The sequence below is a fragment of the Genypterus blacodes genome, unplaced genomic scaffold, assembly GCF_046128005.1.
Source record: "Genypterus blacodes isolate CSIRO-AG114 ecotype Tasmania unplaced genomic scaffold, CSIRO-AGI_Gbla_v1 ptg000058l_1, whole genome shotgun sequence".
NCBI lineage: Eukaryota > Metazoa > Chordata > Actinopteri > Ophidiiformes > Ophidiidae > Genypterus > Genypterus blacodes.
This window is the reverse complement of record NW_027466870.1, coordinates 6,278,648-6,294,055: the sequence shown is the minus strand read 5'-3', so window position 1 is coordinate 6,294,055 and position 15,408 is coordinate 6,278,648. Positions and strand designations below refer to the sequence as shown.

Genomic DNA, 15,408 nt, shown 5'->3' with positions numbered 1-15,408 from the left:
TTTCAGTATCACCAAGCCACTGTACAAATACAAAAAAAAAATCTGGTGTGAAAAAGACTATAAAAATTATTCCATAACAAGTGATTATAATTTCACACAATAGCACTGTAAGAGAATTATCATGGCAGCGAGTCCCATGGTCTTTACTGGCTTAAAACACAAAACAATAAATAAAATCCAAGGAAATAAAGGAAGTCGTAGAGTCAAAGGGCAGTGCATTAACTTGTGGTGCTGTGATGGTGGCGGTGGGGTGGCACGGATTTTTCTCCTTTTGATATTCATCACAAAAACTAAACAATTCTTCCATATTCAGAGAGGAACTAATCGTGCAAATGCTTCTTTTCTTTTTTTTTTTTATAGATACTGTGAGGAATGCAGCATTAAATGTTGGCACTGTGGGGGACTAGGACTAAAATTTATGGCAGGCAAAAAACTGCATGAAGTGACCTCCCAGGAATTCCACGCATCCACAGATCTATCTACACTTCAGAGTCTGAGCGTGGTGCAGAAGACCACAGCTGCATCGACTTATGTTGTAACATCAAACAAGCTGGTTGGACATGTATAGCTGTCTATAGTTATGGGTTAAACTGGACACAACTCTAGGTAAATACAACAATAATGTGAAGTTAAGTGAGGTCAAGCACCTTTTGATTAATGAGTGTACTGCACCACAGAATGACAGAGGGGGCGCTCTGCCAGTTTGACACATCCCATTCAGTTTATTGGTCGTGGCGGGCGGGCGGGGGGGGGGGGACAATTGTCTGAAGCACCAACAGGAAGACGTAATCCTTATGATGTCATCCACAGCTGAACACCCTTTAGAGTCGTTTTCACGCGGCAATATACTGAGTTTGATGTGTTAAAGTGTCTCCCATGTACTGCACAGGCACATACAAGTGTTACTACTCCAGCATCCAGCTGCTAATACTGCTGCTTCACACACACACACACACATACACACACAGCGAGGGCGTTTGCCTGCTGAGTATCGGTAACGAAGACGATTCCTTAGTCAGCTGTTAAGGGCTGTGGTGTATTTGTGAATCTCACACAGTTTGTGAAGGAGAGAGAGTGGAAGTGTGATGGTGTACTGGGGGACACGTGAGCGTCAGGCGTCTCGTGTGTCCGCCGGCTGAAAGAGTAACTAATAAGCACTGGCAGTAACACTTTGGGATATCAAACCCATCTTCAGACAACAGATACTGCTGTGACCTCACTGGGTGGGGAAAAGGCTGCATGGCACTTAAACTGAGCAGACGGCTTCTTTCAGCTCACAGCTCAGGTCTGTGGAGAACGTTGGCACACAATGAGAGAAAGTAACACTTAGATCTATAGGTTATCCACATTCACACACACACACACCTCAACACTGATATGCAACACATATCAAATCCTACACACCCCAAAGATATTCTCAGGCTAAAAACTACAACTGTTTACTTTTTAACATTTGCTCAATGGATTCATGGATGCAAAGCCAAGCAGAAGCAGCGACAACAAAGCACTGAAGATGCCAGGCAGGGATCCCAACCCTCAACCCCACACTACAAACTGGACTGCAGGGAGAGAAAGCAGAGTTGTGTATAAAAAGGTGAAGTCAGAAGCATGTGGCGCTGCTCGTGGTCTCCTCCTAAGCATGCTCTTAGTGTTCACTAGTATCGGCGACGCTGTGTGCTTCTATCAGGGGGGGAAAGACACTTTGCAATCTTCTCTGTGTGTGAAAAGGAGACATTACTATAGTCGATGCTAAGTTTGACCTATCATGGACAATCGTAAGGCAGAATGGAGACACGATAGGCGCCAGGTCTCCGTCTCAGAGGAGAGCAGAGAGACAGGCAGCTGATGATTCTGTAGGTCCAACTCACATTTAAGTCTTTACAGGAACAAACGAGACGAACAAACGCGTGTGATGTGTGTGTGAAGAGAAGCGTCCTCTGTGGGTCAGGGAGCCACGTGTTGGATGCTTTCCGTGTGTACTACAGTGTGTGTGAGTGTGTGTTTCTCTACGACATGTCCTGTCTACTAAGTGAATATTTAACAGTTTGGTGTTTTGGTGAGGAAAGAATTACTGAAAGTGTTTAATACAGATAAACCCTTAACAAATCTTTATTTTTTTTTATTTTTTACAGGCTCGTGTTGGCACCGCTGTGATCCGGCTCACATGGTTCACTTCCGTGCCGTCACGGTTCAGAACTTGCTGAGAACATAAAGGACTCCATTCTTCATTATAAACAGAAACGAGTAGGAAAGCGAGGCGGCGAGCTCCGACAGAGTCGGCTTTGGAGTCCTGACCGGGAGCTGTCCCGTCTCCCGTCTGTCCACGCGGGGACGTCGGCCCCTCGGGTCTCGTCCCTGGTCTGGGCCTCGAGGACACATCCAGACTCTACAGGCCACAGGAGACGGGAGCGTACCACCTTTAGGACCAATACTGGTAAATCATGAAACCACAACCCACAGCAGCAGGGAGCACAGGACGACACAGGGCCTCCAATAAGAGTTAAAGAAAAGCTTTCTATCTTAGCCTAAAGTCCACCAGTGTATATCGGAGCTAAAGCTGAATCCAGACTAGAAAATAAAACCACAACCCCCGACAGTGAGACGGTGCAGATTGTGGCTGAAGTCACCATCACAGCCATCAGTCACATGTGTGCAACATGAGGGGAAACAAGGGGATCCATGAGGACGCTCACTGCCCAGAACCAGAACACACAAACACACACACACACACACACACAAATGATGACACAAGGAATTCAAATTCAGATGGTGTGTGTGTGGCCTAAAGCTGAGCCAAACAAGTAAAGCTTTGTTATTTGCTATTCTGATGCTGAAGCTGACGGCCAGAGGATCAAACTGAAGGAAAGCAGGTGAAAGTTCATTCATCAGACTTATCTGTGACACAAAATTAACATTTAGTATTTGCAGTGACTACTTGACCCAGATCTGGCTTTATGGTTTGTAGCAATGTGAACATGAACAGAAACAGAAAACCCCAAAATCATTATAAAAAAAAAAAAAAAAAAGAAAAGAAAACTCAGGGGTGGGAAAGAAACTACAAAAATATATACATACACATTATATATGCATATATGATGCATATATACACACATAATGCTATACATATATACTGTATTTATATATATTTACATATTACACACTGACAGTCCTCTTACTTGTTGTTAACCACCTGAACAGATGAAGCTCTTTATCGCCCCCTAGTGGAGAGAGGAGGTGGTGGGCTGTATTATTTTCCTTTTTCGTTCTGTTTTTCTTAACTCTTATTTTATTATGGTTTGGACGACTGTACTGAAAATATCACCTAATATTATAATGTTATATTATAATATGACTTTGTTGCTGTGTAATAGCTGGGAGAAAACAAAACAACGTCACTTGGAAAGGTAGAAAGAGTCGATACGTTCTCACAGGTGGAGAGGAGCACGGGGGGCGGAGTTAGAGGAGTCTGGCTGACAAAGTGTACGCCTCCTCAGGTCCTGCCCGGCACACGGGGCGGGATGCGGTGGTGGTGGTGGTGAGGAGGAGGAAGAGGAGGAGGTGGAGGTGGAGGTTGGCGGGCAGTGGTTCGGAACAACAGGAAGGAGGCGTCTTCAGTTCCAGATCCGGAGGAAACTGTCCCAGGAGCCGGTGGCCACGGCCATCCCGTCCTCCGTCACGCCTAAGCAGCTCACTCTGTTGTCGTGGCCGGCCAGCACACCTGGTGGTGAGAGAAGGAAGCGGAATGAAGGACCGTCCAGAGGTAAACAAACACCAGTGTGGGCAACGTTCCTGTCTGTTCTAGTCCAAAGGGTCAAACACACGTGTCTGAACTGCTACTTCTGTTTTCTCAGCATGATTAGACAAACTAAATCAGAAAAAAATAGAAAATCATACTAACTATTTCAGTGACACACCACTTTAAGTTCATCTCTATAGCTCTCTTGACATTACATAGCGCTCCAATGTCCCATGATGTCATTGTTGTGAAAGTCAGCATGTTACTGAGTTTCTTCTGTGATGTCAAAGCAAAGTGGACGTGAGAAATCAACAAAGGAAATCTAAATGCTCCACTTTAGAGCTCTGCGTTTTAAGAGAAGTTATGACTGTGCCTGTGTCTGGGTAGAATCAGCAAGTCATGGAGCACAAAGGGCGGGGGAGAGAGAGCGACAGAGAGAGAGACATAGAGAGAGAGAGAGACAGGGGCGGTAGGAGTTGCATCGCTACTAAAACATGTGCGACATCAGATCAAAACCTTCCATTTCAATCATGAGCCAAACACACAGAGACTTCATCTTCCTGACTTTCTCTTCTTCACTTGCCTGCCCGCTCGCCCTTCAGCGTGTCCCACACGTTGCAGTTGAAGTCATCGTAGCCGGCAAGGAGGAGGCGTCCGCTCTTGGAGAAAGCCACAGAGGTGATGCCACAGATGATGTTATCGTGGCTGTACATCATCAGCTCCTGGTCCGCACGCAGGTCAAACAGCCGGCAGGTGGCGTCATCAGAGCCGGTACCAAAGGCGTTCCCGTTAGGGAAGAACTGCAGGAAGGACAGGAGACAAGCAGACGTAAGGATGTGATCATATTATAGTAGGAGGAATAGGGTTGGGGGGATTTTCTTCTCTGTGAGTGTCTAGTAGCCAACCTGGGGCTGTAACCATGGACACATCAGACACTGCAGACTTTAAAGGAGCATTTAGAGACGAGTACCATCTCCATCAAAATAACTTAAACTTTAGAGAAGAGAAGCTCTGACGCCTCACACTCCACTTGGAAGGCTGCAGGCACCTCTTCTGCAATACCAAACTCCAGCCACAGGAGGGAGCAGCTCTTACTAAGATCCTACATGGAAAAACACTGAATGCACTCACAGGAAAATACAGAGTTTGATATCACTTTAGACTAAGCAGAGGGAATGTTCTCTTGTCTCACACAGTTTAATCTGTTCTTCTTTGTTGGTAACAAATATTCAATTCAACTACATTGCTTACATCTATAGGCAAAATGTTTCAGTTTTGGTTCTTAAGTTTTAAGTGAATCAAACAGTAAATGCATTTCTTCATCCTTTAATCATCACACCCCTTCCAGCAGTGTGTGTGTCAGTGTGTGTGCACTCACGGTGACAGCGTTGATGTCAGACACGTGGCCGGTGAAGGATTGCCTGCACATGCCGTCACGAATGTCCCACAGCTTGGAAGTGGCGTCACAGGCTCCGGAGACAAAGGTCTTGTAGTCTGGGCTGAGGGACAGACTCATCACGTCTCCTGTGTGGCCGGTGAAGGTGGTGGCCTGCTGGCCTGTCTCTATGTCCCACAATGCACTGCAAAACAGGAAGGAAGAATAAGAGATAACATCATTTAAGTGAATATGTAAGAGTAGAAGACGACAGGAACAACCTTATTTCAATATTAGCTCATTAAAAGCATTGAGCGGCTGTGACTCTGTGTGTGTGATTGTGTCTGCTCACCAGGTCGTGTCTCCAGAGCTGGTCAGGATCTGGTTGTCATCCAAGAAACGACAGCAGGACAAATATCCTGGGATTAAAAAAAGAAGATTCAATGTCAGCCTGATGTCTCCTGGAAGGCACTCAGCCTCTAACTGCATAAACAGCGGCCCAGGGTTCTGTTCTGAGCCGAGCCGAGCCTCAGCCTACCTGTGTGTCCCGGCAGCTCTCGGGTGACGCGGACGTTCCCCTCGCGCGTCTTCAGGCTGTATATGGAGCAGATGTTGTCCAGGCCTCCGCAGGCCACATAGTTCCCAGAGGGGGCGTAGGCGCACGTCATCACCCAGGAAGAGCGCAGCGGGATGGCATGCATCTGGAGGTTTGTTTGGGTTTCAATTTAATACTTTTCAAAGCATTTCACTCAAATATGCAACGTTCGTCACAGGAAAGCCTTCGTATGTATTCTTCTGTCAGCTCACACAATGGGGACCGCTTATACAAACACACACACACACACACACACACACACACACACACACACACACACACACACACACACACACACACACACACACACACACACACACACACACACACACACACACACACACACACACACACACACACACACACACACACACACACACACACACACACACACACTCCTGTGCACTTAAACTGAGATGAAAACTGAATTCTTCACTTTGTCTGGATGGCATTGAGAACCAACATGGCAACAGAATAACATCCTGAGATAGAGGCAACAGGAGCGACGTCCAGTGTAACAGAAACAGTAAGAGCTTCGGCTGTGTGTGTGTGTGTGTGTGTGTGTAAGAATGTGTGCGTTTGTCTCAAACCACTGATACAAAGTATATTCAGATGGTAGCGTTCTGTGTGACCTGAAGGTAAAGAACATCATGATGGTTTGATCTCATGACTCTGCTGATTAACTTTATGGACATTATTTTGCCAAATGTCAGCAGAAACTGTCCCGTATTTAACTCAACTTCTGATCACATCTCTTATGTCCTCTGCTGGTCAGTGTTAAGTACGAAGGGGGAAATAACAAACATGTTGTCGGAAAACTCAATGCAAAATTAGGGCAGAGATGGCTTTAACTTTAACACAGGAAGGTTCATGTGGACGTGTCAAAGTCAAACTCTCGCTTCACTCCTGCACTCAAAGAGGAAGCTCCCAGGCTGAGACCCTGTCTGCTGCTTCAGCTCCCTCAGATGGATCCTTCATGTTACTCTGCCTGTACATATTCACACACTCCTGGGCAGATTGTGTCTCTCTCACCTTGTTTGTTGTGTAGCTGTCCCAGATGATGAGCTTTCCATCTTGAGAGGCGCTAACAAGTAACCTGCAAAGAGCGTAAGGACAGGAGCGTGACTCCGGGCTCACAGGTCTGAGGAACCAAACATCATCTACATCTCATGCACGTTGTGTATAGAAGCCATTACAGTCAGCCAGCTTGCAGACTAAAAGGAATGAGTACACGGTGCTCTGTCACAAAGCATTCAGCAAGAGCTCTCTGCTTCTCCCTCACAGCCCCCCCATCCCCCTCCCCCCACCCCCCTCTGTCTCTCTCTCTCTCTGGGTGGAAGAAGCCTCCTCATCCTATGGAGCTACTTTGACTGTCCCACTACATAGAATATTCATTACTCCAGCTATGTGGAAGTCCCTACAGTCGGATGGGAGAGGTGGGAGGCCTGAGGGGGTTGGGAAAGCTCTAGGAAGACGGTGAGGTGGGGAAGGGGGGAGGGGGGGCTGGGGGAGGAGATGCACTGCAAGAGTCAGAGATGGAGAGGAGACGGGAGAAACTGGGAGTAGAGCGTGACCGAGACTGGAATGTGGGTAAGACCATCAAATCAGTGTTTCAGCTACGATCCCTCAGGTCTGATTGTTGAGATGTTGTTGTTTTGTTGTACAGCAGGAGGTTTTAGAGATGAATCATACATTTGAACCGTTTTAGAATTTAGAATAGTAACGTTCACAGGAAATACAATTGTTTCGTTCATTTCAGCCCAGAAAACATTCTGTGTTCATATCTGCAGGTCCTAAACGTGTGTGTGACACTCAATCTGTCAGTCAGGCTCTAATAGGGAGGGCAGAGTGAGAGCTGGAGGTGTTGGAGATGCAGGATCGGTCCCCACCCACAAACACCCTCTCTCACCCTGCCTCAGCTGGGTGTTTCCATTTATCTAGAGACAGGAAGTGGTTTGATGGCGCTACACTACGAGCCAGGGGAGAGCCATCACGCTCAAATGTCAGTGGCTGTATACAAAAGAAACACTGGCCTCCTGCAGGGTTAACCAGAGGGTGACAGACACACACACACACACACACACACACACACACACCCAGGCGCAGGCACAAACACACTCTTTTGGTTACAGAACCAATTAGGCTAAACTTCTTTTATTTGAGGTTTTATTTATGCTTGTACTTTTTCTACAATGATGCCTGGAGATTCATTCTAAAGTTTGGAAAACTGTCCCAAGGTTCTAAATGCTTACAAACCACATCCTTCAACAAATAGATGAGCTACAGGGAAGTGAGCGTCTCTGACCACAGAGGAGAGGAGGAGGCGGTGCAGAACGGAGGACTGAGGTGCCGGGGGGGAAATCATCATTCATGGTGTATTAGTCAGATTAGTAGGAGAGTAGAAGAAGTGGTGAGAGGAGTGGTAGTAGAAGGAGGAGTGGTAGTAGTGGTAGTACTAGTAGTGGTAGTAAGAGTAGTAGTGGTATAGTTTAGCCCCACACCTGGGACTGCCGTCACTGCCCCAGTGCAGTGCAGTGGGAGACAGATGGAGAGAGAGAAAGAGCAACAGTGAGACAGAGACACAATACAGAGGAATATTATAAAACCAATGACAACACGTACGTGTGTGTGTGTACGTGTGTGTGTGTGTGCACGTGTGTGTATGTGTGTGTGTACGTGTGCGCGTGTGTACGGACATGTGTGCGTGTGTGTACGTACGTGTGTACATGTGTACGTGTGTGTATGTGTATGTGTGTATGTGTACGTATGTGTGTGTGTGTGTGTTAATACCAATATACTGCCTTAACTGGATTTACTGCTCTGACCGCCTTCATAATGAAGTTAGAGCGGCGTTAGATGTTTATATATCTTTTATCTTTTCATCTTCAGCCATTTCAGCAATGTAGGTCTGGTTTCCCTGAGAGGGTGCGACTGAAAGCTCCAGGGCCCGTCCTCTGCTGAGGACACCAGGCCTGGGACGTGTTCTTCTTCTCTTTCAAATGTACGACTGCATCAATCTGTCTCACACTGTATCAGTTTAACAGGAGGGTTTGTGTTCTTTTTCAGTGTCTGGAGCAACAGGAGAGTTTCCTGAGGAGCACCAGGTCCAGCTAAACCCAGGTGTCGGGTGGAGCAGACAGCAGTCCGCAGCAGAGGCCCAGTCTATGTTGGCAGTGTAATGAAGTTAGCCAGTTGTGCTGTCAGTATCGTATTAGGACAATCCTGTAATATCAGCTTGGTTATTGAATTTAATTTGGCTGTTAAGGTCCTGCGTTCTGGTGTTTGGCTGGACGGAGAGCCTGCAGACCGTCGGCCCTCTGTGGCACTTTATTGCCTGCTCCTGGCACAGATCCTGACAGTTATAGAAGCAGTGTTAACATTCTGCCTGCTGTCTCAGGCAGCCTAGACATTTCTACACCGAGTTCATTATGCGCACCAGAAATTAAAACAGGCTCAGAAAAGGAAGAATGCCCTTGAAAGCTCAGTGTTCAATATTAAAATCAGAAGACTCCCGACCCCCCGTAGGTACTGTAACTCATGGGAACCACAGTTTGGAACCAAGTACACGAGCTGAAGCAGCAAAATGCAAAAAGACGATATGAACTCAATGTGACTGAGCCGCTGAGTCTCCTCACATCAGGTCTGACTTACTAACCCTCCTCTGGGCCTTAACACTTGTTTCCCTTTCAACACTCCTGGCATGTCACTGGCATGATGGCTTCAGTCACCCTACCTGGAGTCGCTCCCCCAATGCATTGCATAGATCTTGGCCAGGTGGCCCCTGAGAGTGCGTCGCGTCCGCATCTGTATCCGGCCCACCGAGTCCAGACCAGCTGTGATCTGCCAAAACACAGGAAGGAGTGTTAGTGGTGAGACACCGGGCCCACACACTCCTCACCACAAACACACACGCACCACTGGATACTGGACACCAGCTGACACTCCAAAAACATACAGGAACAATGAGGAGCAGAACAGGTTTGGCTTCATGGCTGAGGAACGTTCGGGTCACATTCATATTGATTCACTTCCTTATATGGGATCAATACTCCACTCTAATATATATTTCTGTAAACATCTTTGTTTTGTGCAGGACAGCATAAGTGCAGAGTGGAACCTCTCACCTGTGACAGAGTGGAATCACTGCAGGCTTTCCTGGCATCCTGCAACACACAGCAACAGCCTATTGATCAGCTACTCAATTACAGTGATCAGCAACAACTTTAACCCTGACTCACTCACGTAATGACATAATGCTTTCATAAAGTATATTTAAGCATGTTATCAACCACAGAGGCTAAATATGTCTACATAATCACACAGCAATCATTTATAAAGAAATGTCTCATTATTTAGCAGAGTGACTGCAGATCAATGCCAGAATTGAACTGTCAGACAAAGGACACGGCTGAGTGACAAGTTAAAGGCCGAGTGCGTCAGAGACTCATCTGAACCTGAGTCACACTTTGGAGGGAATAGATAAGAGTGACACACACACACATACACACACACACACACACACACACACAGAGAGAAACACACACGCACATAAAGATGAACATACAAATGTTGCCATACCCGGATCTGATTGCGTAGTTGATCGGCTTCCTGCCGCAACTGTTCCAGCTCGCTCATTGTCCCTCAGTGATGCGTTCAGCTCCAAATACTGCCTGGGCTGAAAACACACGCACGCACACACACACTCTCACACGCACGCACGCACAGTCTTTACCAGCTGACACCTGCAGGACAGAGACAGAGACAGAGATACTGTAAGATCAACACAGAGCGTGATGGGAACACTTCCATGACACAAATATAGGTATCCTGTTTGGGTTCAGACCAAAGAGGAAGGTGTCGCAAAGGGTGGAGAAGGGCGGGGCCGGGGGTGGGAGGCACATGGGGGGTGGCCTCGCTCTTCAAACACCCCTAGTCTGGTTCAAAAAGCCGTCTGAGCCGGGCGCTGACCTTTCCTGACTCAATCGGCCTTTTGTGTTGTATTTCGCTATTTGCTCGGCCCAAAGAGCGCAGCAGTGTGTGTGTGTGTGTGCATGCGTGCGTGCGTGTGTGTGTTGTACGATGTAGTGAGAGGAGTTCATGTGCATACAATAATGTGTGTGTGTGCATGCATTACGTGTGTGTTCATTTACATGTGTGCCTGGGTGAGTGTGTCAGATTGAGCATCTGCTTCCATGTGCAGGCATGTGTGTGTACACTTGGGAGCTGTCACTTCCTTTACCTTGGAGAGCCTGAATGTGGGTCACAGAGCCTTTACACACTCTTCACAAATGTTTGGACCGCGTCCCTCCACCCCCCCCCCCCCCCCCCCTCCCTTCCTCCTCCTCCTCCTCCCCCTCTCCTCCTTTTCCAGGCAGTTCCAGCCGGTTGTCCAGCAGTCTAACCCTCCATGATTAAATTTTCAGATGCATTTTCTATAATTCAACACTTCAGGCTCCTCGCTGCAGGAAACCATGCTCATATGAAGAAGAGGATGTTTATGCTTCATCTTCACTTTACAGAGGTTTAAACCTCATTAATCAAACCTAAACACATTATTTTGCACACAGTAAGTAAACAGCTGAGTGAGTTCATGCTGCTGTTTACTCTTACAGCATAGTGTGTGTTACATTCGGTGTAAGTCGACTCTTTCTGTGTGTAACAGGGTTCGGCCATTGTGCTTCTTCTGCTGCGCTCAGACGAGTGGATGCCTGAGACACGGACCGCTCACCGGGGACTCTTGTCTCAGCCAAGGAGGTCTTTGACAATAACGAGACATCAGGGACAGAGAGCGCTGCAATGCTCTCAGCTGCCCAGGAGAGACGTCACGACCCCCAGCTGACGCAACCCTGCTGAAGACCAGAGGGGCTCTCAGCCTCAGCCCCAGCTTCAGCTTCAGCCTCAGTCTCAGCTTCAGCCTCAGCTCGCCTGTGATGTGCTGCTCCTGCTCAGTGACCGCCATGGACTGAAACATGCATGAAGACTGCCACCACAGAGTGTTGTGTTGGCTTTAGGAGGTTTGCTGCTCTCTCACCTTCACTTAGGCAGCAGCATAAACCAGCACAACAGGAAGTCTTTGTAAGGCTTTAAAAATTCACTAACACAGGAGATGATTCAACTCTATGTGACTTTGATCCTTGTTCCTGCCTGCATTACACTGAGAGGTGTGTCCATCAGTGTCACAGCTCTCATGTACATACATGATGAAGATTAGTAACACCTCTCATTGTAACGCAATCACACGCCACCAAAGATTATTACAAAATAAGGCCGCTTACAACAGCTGGTGTGAGAGAGAAAAGGCTACGGATAAAGGGCTTGGTTAGTCTCTCTGGTCATGATTGTTAGAAGAGGATATCTAGTTTGAAGCCTCAGTGAGCTGTGAGTGGTTTCATCAGTTGTGTGGCTGAAGTCACGGCGCCCAGCAGCCGGCCCGCTGCAGGCCCAGAGCATGGCACAGCCACACGGACCACAAAGGCGGAGCTGTGTGTGTGTTGGAGCTGCCCATTGTTTGGTATGTGGTAGCCAGCTCCAGCAGCCAGTGCTGCTTGGCACCACCACTGCTGGCCTCTGAGGGGTCAAGCCTGGACCAGAGAGGCTAGAAGAGCTGCTGCTGCTGCTGCCGCCGCTGCTGCTCTCGGCCCCCACCAACACACACCAACTACGCCTGGGTAAGGATCACAAGCACCAAACATCTGGGTCTCTATCAAAGACTCTAAACCAGACAATACAATGGTGAATCTGTAAGAGTACATCTCTTTTACAAACGCCTGCCTGCTCCCTCATTCAATCATAATGTGTGTGTGTGAGTCCAGCAGTAACACAGGCCTACTTTTCCTGACTTTTATCCCTGGTTACTGATGACACAGTACACGGTAAACTTCCACTTTCATTTTGTATGTCACTCACAGAAGGGGAAAGGGACAAACAGACAGGGAGACAGACAGATCTCTGCCCAGTGAGGTCACTGTCAATCATTGCTTTCTATTATCTCAGGTTGCCATAATAGGCCACATAGGCCTATGTTACAAGAGACGCCGTGTGTGTGTGTGTGTGTGTGTGTGTGTGTGTGTGTGTGTGTGTGTGTGTGTGTGTGTGTGTGTGTGTGTGTGTGTGTGTGTGTGTGTGTGTGTGTGTGTGTTTTTGTCAAGACAAATGAAATCCAAGTGCATATTTGATATTTGTCCACACCAAGTCAAACCCGCATTGCGTCCTCCAACTTAACTTAACGTCTTCTGCTCCCTTTAGGTCGATCATGGTAGAAGCTGGTTCACATGTAAGCGTGCGGCCCTCAGACCCCACAGGGAGCTGTGAGCAGGCTATGGTTAGGCCGTCACATGAGGAGGAGCCTACATATTCCTGCACCATGCCACATTCTGAGCACTTTCCATTGGTGCTTTAAGTATAAATATTTATCAAAGCCTAAATAACATTGGACAAGTTGGACATAAATGCTCTCTCTTCCATTTGGTGACTGTACACACTTAAGCTTAAAGTGACACTCAACTAAACAGTCTGAATAAATGTATGCACCTTTTTCTCATCTACACTGAAAATACATTTTCTCCAAATTGTATGAAGTTATAAAATGAGCTGACTCATCAGATGATCCAGTTCAAAATGAGTCTTCTTCACCTGATCTGACTATTCCCCCATTTCTCCATCAGACAGCATGTTGGAGCCACGATGAGGAAAATCCCTACGGAGAAGTCGGAAAACTGAAAGTGAAAACTGGAGGCGGCCGGCGGCAGGGCGGCAGGGCGGCAGGGCGGCTGCTCCGCTGCTCCAGGTGTAAACTTGTTTAACTCAAACATGCTGAGAATGGAGGAAAGGCCAAATGTTTCCAGTCAGCCAACCAGCCGCATGTTCCTTCTTGTCAGCTTGGTGGTGAGTAAAAGTACAGAAACATGTAAATATACTATCTTTTCTATATAACAACAAACTAAACATGGCTGATGTGAGCCACAGAGCAGCCCGGCCCCTAAAGGAGCAGGTTAATCATTCCTATCCCTCCGTATCGTAGCAGATCCTTCAGAGGCGTTCAGGCCCTCAACCAGCAAACTGACACACGGTTTGATTTACCTGTTATTTCACAGAACAGACTTGAATGCGACGACTGAATGAGTGACAGCCACATGATTACAGCGAGCCCTGCTTTCACCCCACCTATACTCAATGACACATTGTTCATAATCCAAATGTGTTGAGACGTAACAATAGCCAGTGCCTGATGTGAAGCGTTTAGAAGCCTGGCTGCTAGTGAACACCAGGAACACACTGCTGCAGAATAGTTCTCTGAGGTGTGGTAGAGGCTGGAGCAGCAGCAGCAAAACTGTCAACAAACACGTCCACCACTAAATATCTGTGACATAACGTAGAGAAGAGAATACAAAATGAGTACAATTTAACTGCTTGGCCATCAGATGTATATTACTTATTTTTAAATCGTAGGTCTAATCATTTAGCACCTAAGAAGATGAAGAACGATCACATTTGTTTGTGAACAGGGAGGAGGAGGCAGATTTCACTAAACAATAACAGGAATGTACTGAAGTTAGTGAGGTCATCTCGGTTTTAAATGACTTTAAGTTAATGGATTCATATGCAAACACATCCCTCATCAAAGTAGTATGGCAATAATCAGCTCTGACACAATATTAGCACCAATATGAGGTCAGATTCTAAATAGATGTTGGAAGCTCCACAGCTACAGGTGGTTCACTCCCATGAGCCACACACACACACACACACACACACACACACACACACACACACACACACACACACACATACACAGGGGCTCAGACTGGAGGAGCTCCAGACCTGAACACATCCCCACCATCACCATCATCATCATCATGACATGGTGACATATGATGCAGCTGATCTGTGTCACACACGTTCACACACAGACACACACACATTTAAAACCGTCCGGAGCTTTTTGATAGGAAAGAGGGGAACAACGCATGAATCCGCTCGCCGTCATGCATAATTAATGGAGAAAAGAAATTAAACGTGATATCTTACAAATAAACAAGCGAGCAATCCGCTGTGCGCCATGAAGGAGTGTGTATGTGAGAGAGCGATTGTGTGAGTGTGTGTGTGTGTGTAGGGAGGTCTGGAGCCTGTGGTTCCTCCTGACAGTCATTTGACAGCAAGGCCGCGGACGCGTTTAGCTAACACGGAATTTTCACCCAGTTGGAAGGAAAAAAAGCCCAGCGCTGAGGCGACATTAGGCACAGAACAGTTATGTCAACATGGACGCTGTTTAACGCGCTGAGATTCCCTCCCGCTCACGGCTCTTTGGCGTCTGTGTCTCCATATTAAAGCTCAAATAAAGCCGCTGTGGGCAAAGCAGGAAATAAATGGCAGCAGAAAATGAAGGCAGACTCCGCGTCCTTACCTGAAACAGGCTCTCCGGCTGCGTCCGCGCCTCTCTGTCCGTCTCTCAGTGCTCCGTGTTCAGATCACAACCATGGCCCCAGCTGTGAGAGACACCGCAAAGGCAGGCGTGTTAATTTAAAACGGCTTTAATCGGTTTACAGAGCCAGCAGCGGCCGCAAATTGACTCGGATTAGACTAAAATTTTCACCAAGCAATCTAATCACCACACCCATGAAAGTGGGAACATGGCAACAGCCTACGCCGAGGGGTGCTCGCTGACACAACGCTCGCTTTTTATCCACGTTACAACAAATTCAG

The 15,408-nt window shown here is 47.3% G+C and overlaps 1 protein-coding gene across 2 annotated transcripts; it reads right to left on the bottom strand.

Annotated features, from left to right (window-relative positions):
• Positions 1 to 194: 194 nt before the first annotated feature.
• On the bottom strand, positions 195 to 15,332 carry LOC143002913 (guanine nucleotide-binding protein subunit beta-4). Of its 2 annotated transcripts, XM_076153315.1 has the most exons (10): positions 15,110 to 15,332; positions 10,285 to 10,448; positions 9,831 to 9,869; positions 9,440 to 9,546; positions 6,739 to 6,802; positions 5,650 to 5,812; positions 5,464 to 5,530; positions 5,115 to 5,316; positions 4,320 to 4,536; positions 195 to 3,718 (listed from the first exon to the last, which is right to left on the bottom strand). In XM_076153315.1, the coding sequence occupies exons 2-10, from the start codon at positions 10,339 to 10,341 to the stop codon at positions 3,612 to 3,614; spliced, it is 1,023 nt and encodes a 340-aa protein (XP_076009430.1). In that variant the 5' UTR covers positions 10,342 to 10,448; positions 15,110 to 15,332; the 3' UTR covers positions 195 to 3,611. The 2 variants fall into 2 exon arrangements, with proteins under 2 accessions (XP_076009430.1, XP_076009429.1); XM_076153314.1 differs by lacking the exons at positions 9,440 to 9,546; positions 9,831 to 9,869; positions 10,285 to 10,448; positions 15,110 to 15,332 and adding an exon at positions 8,208 to 9,416.
• Positions 15,333 to 15,408: the final 76 nt, after the last annotated feature.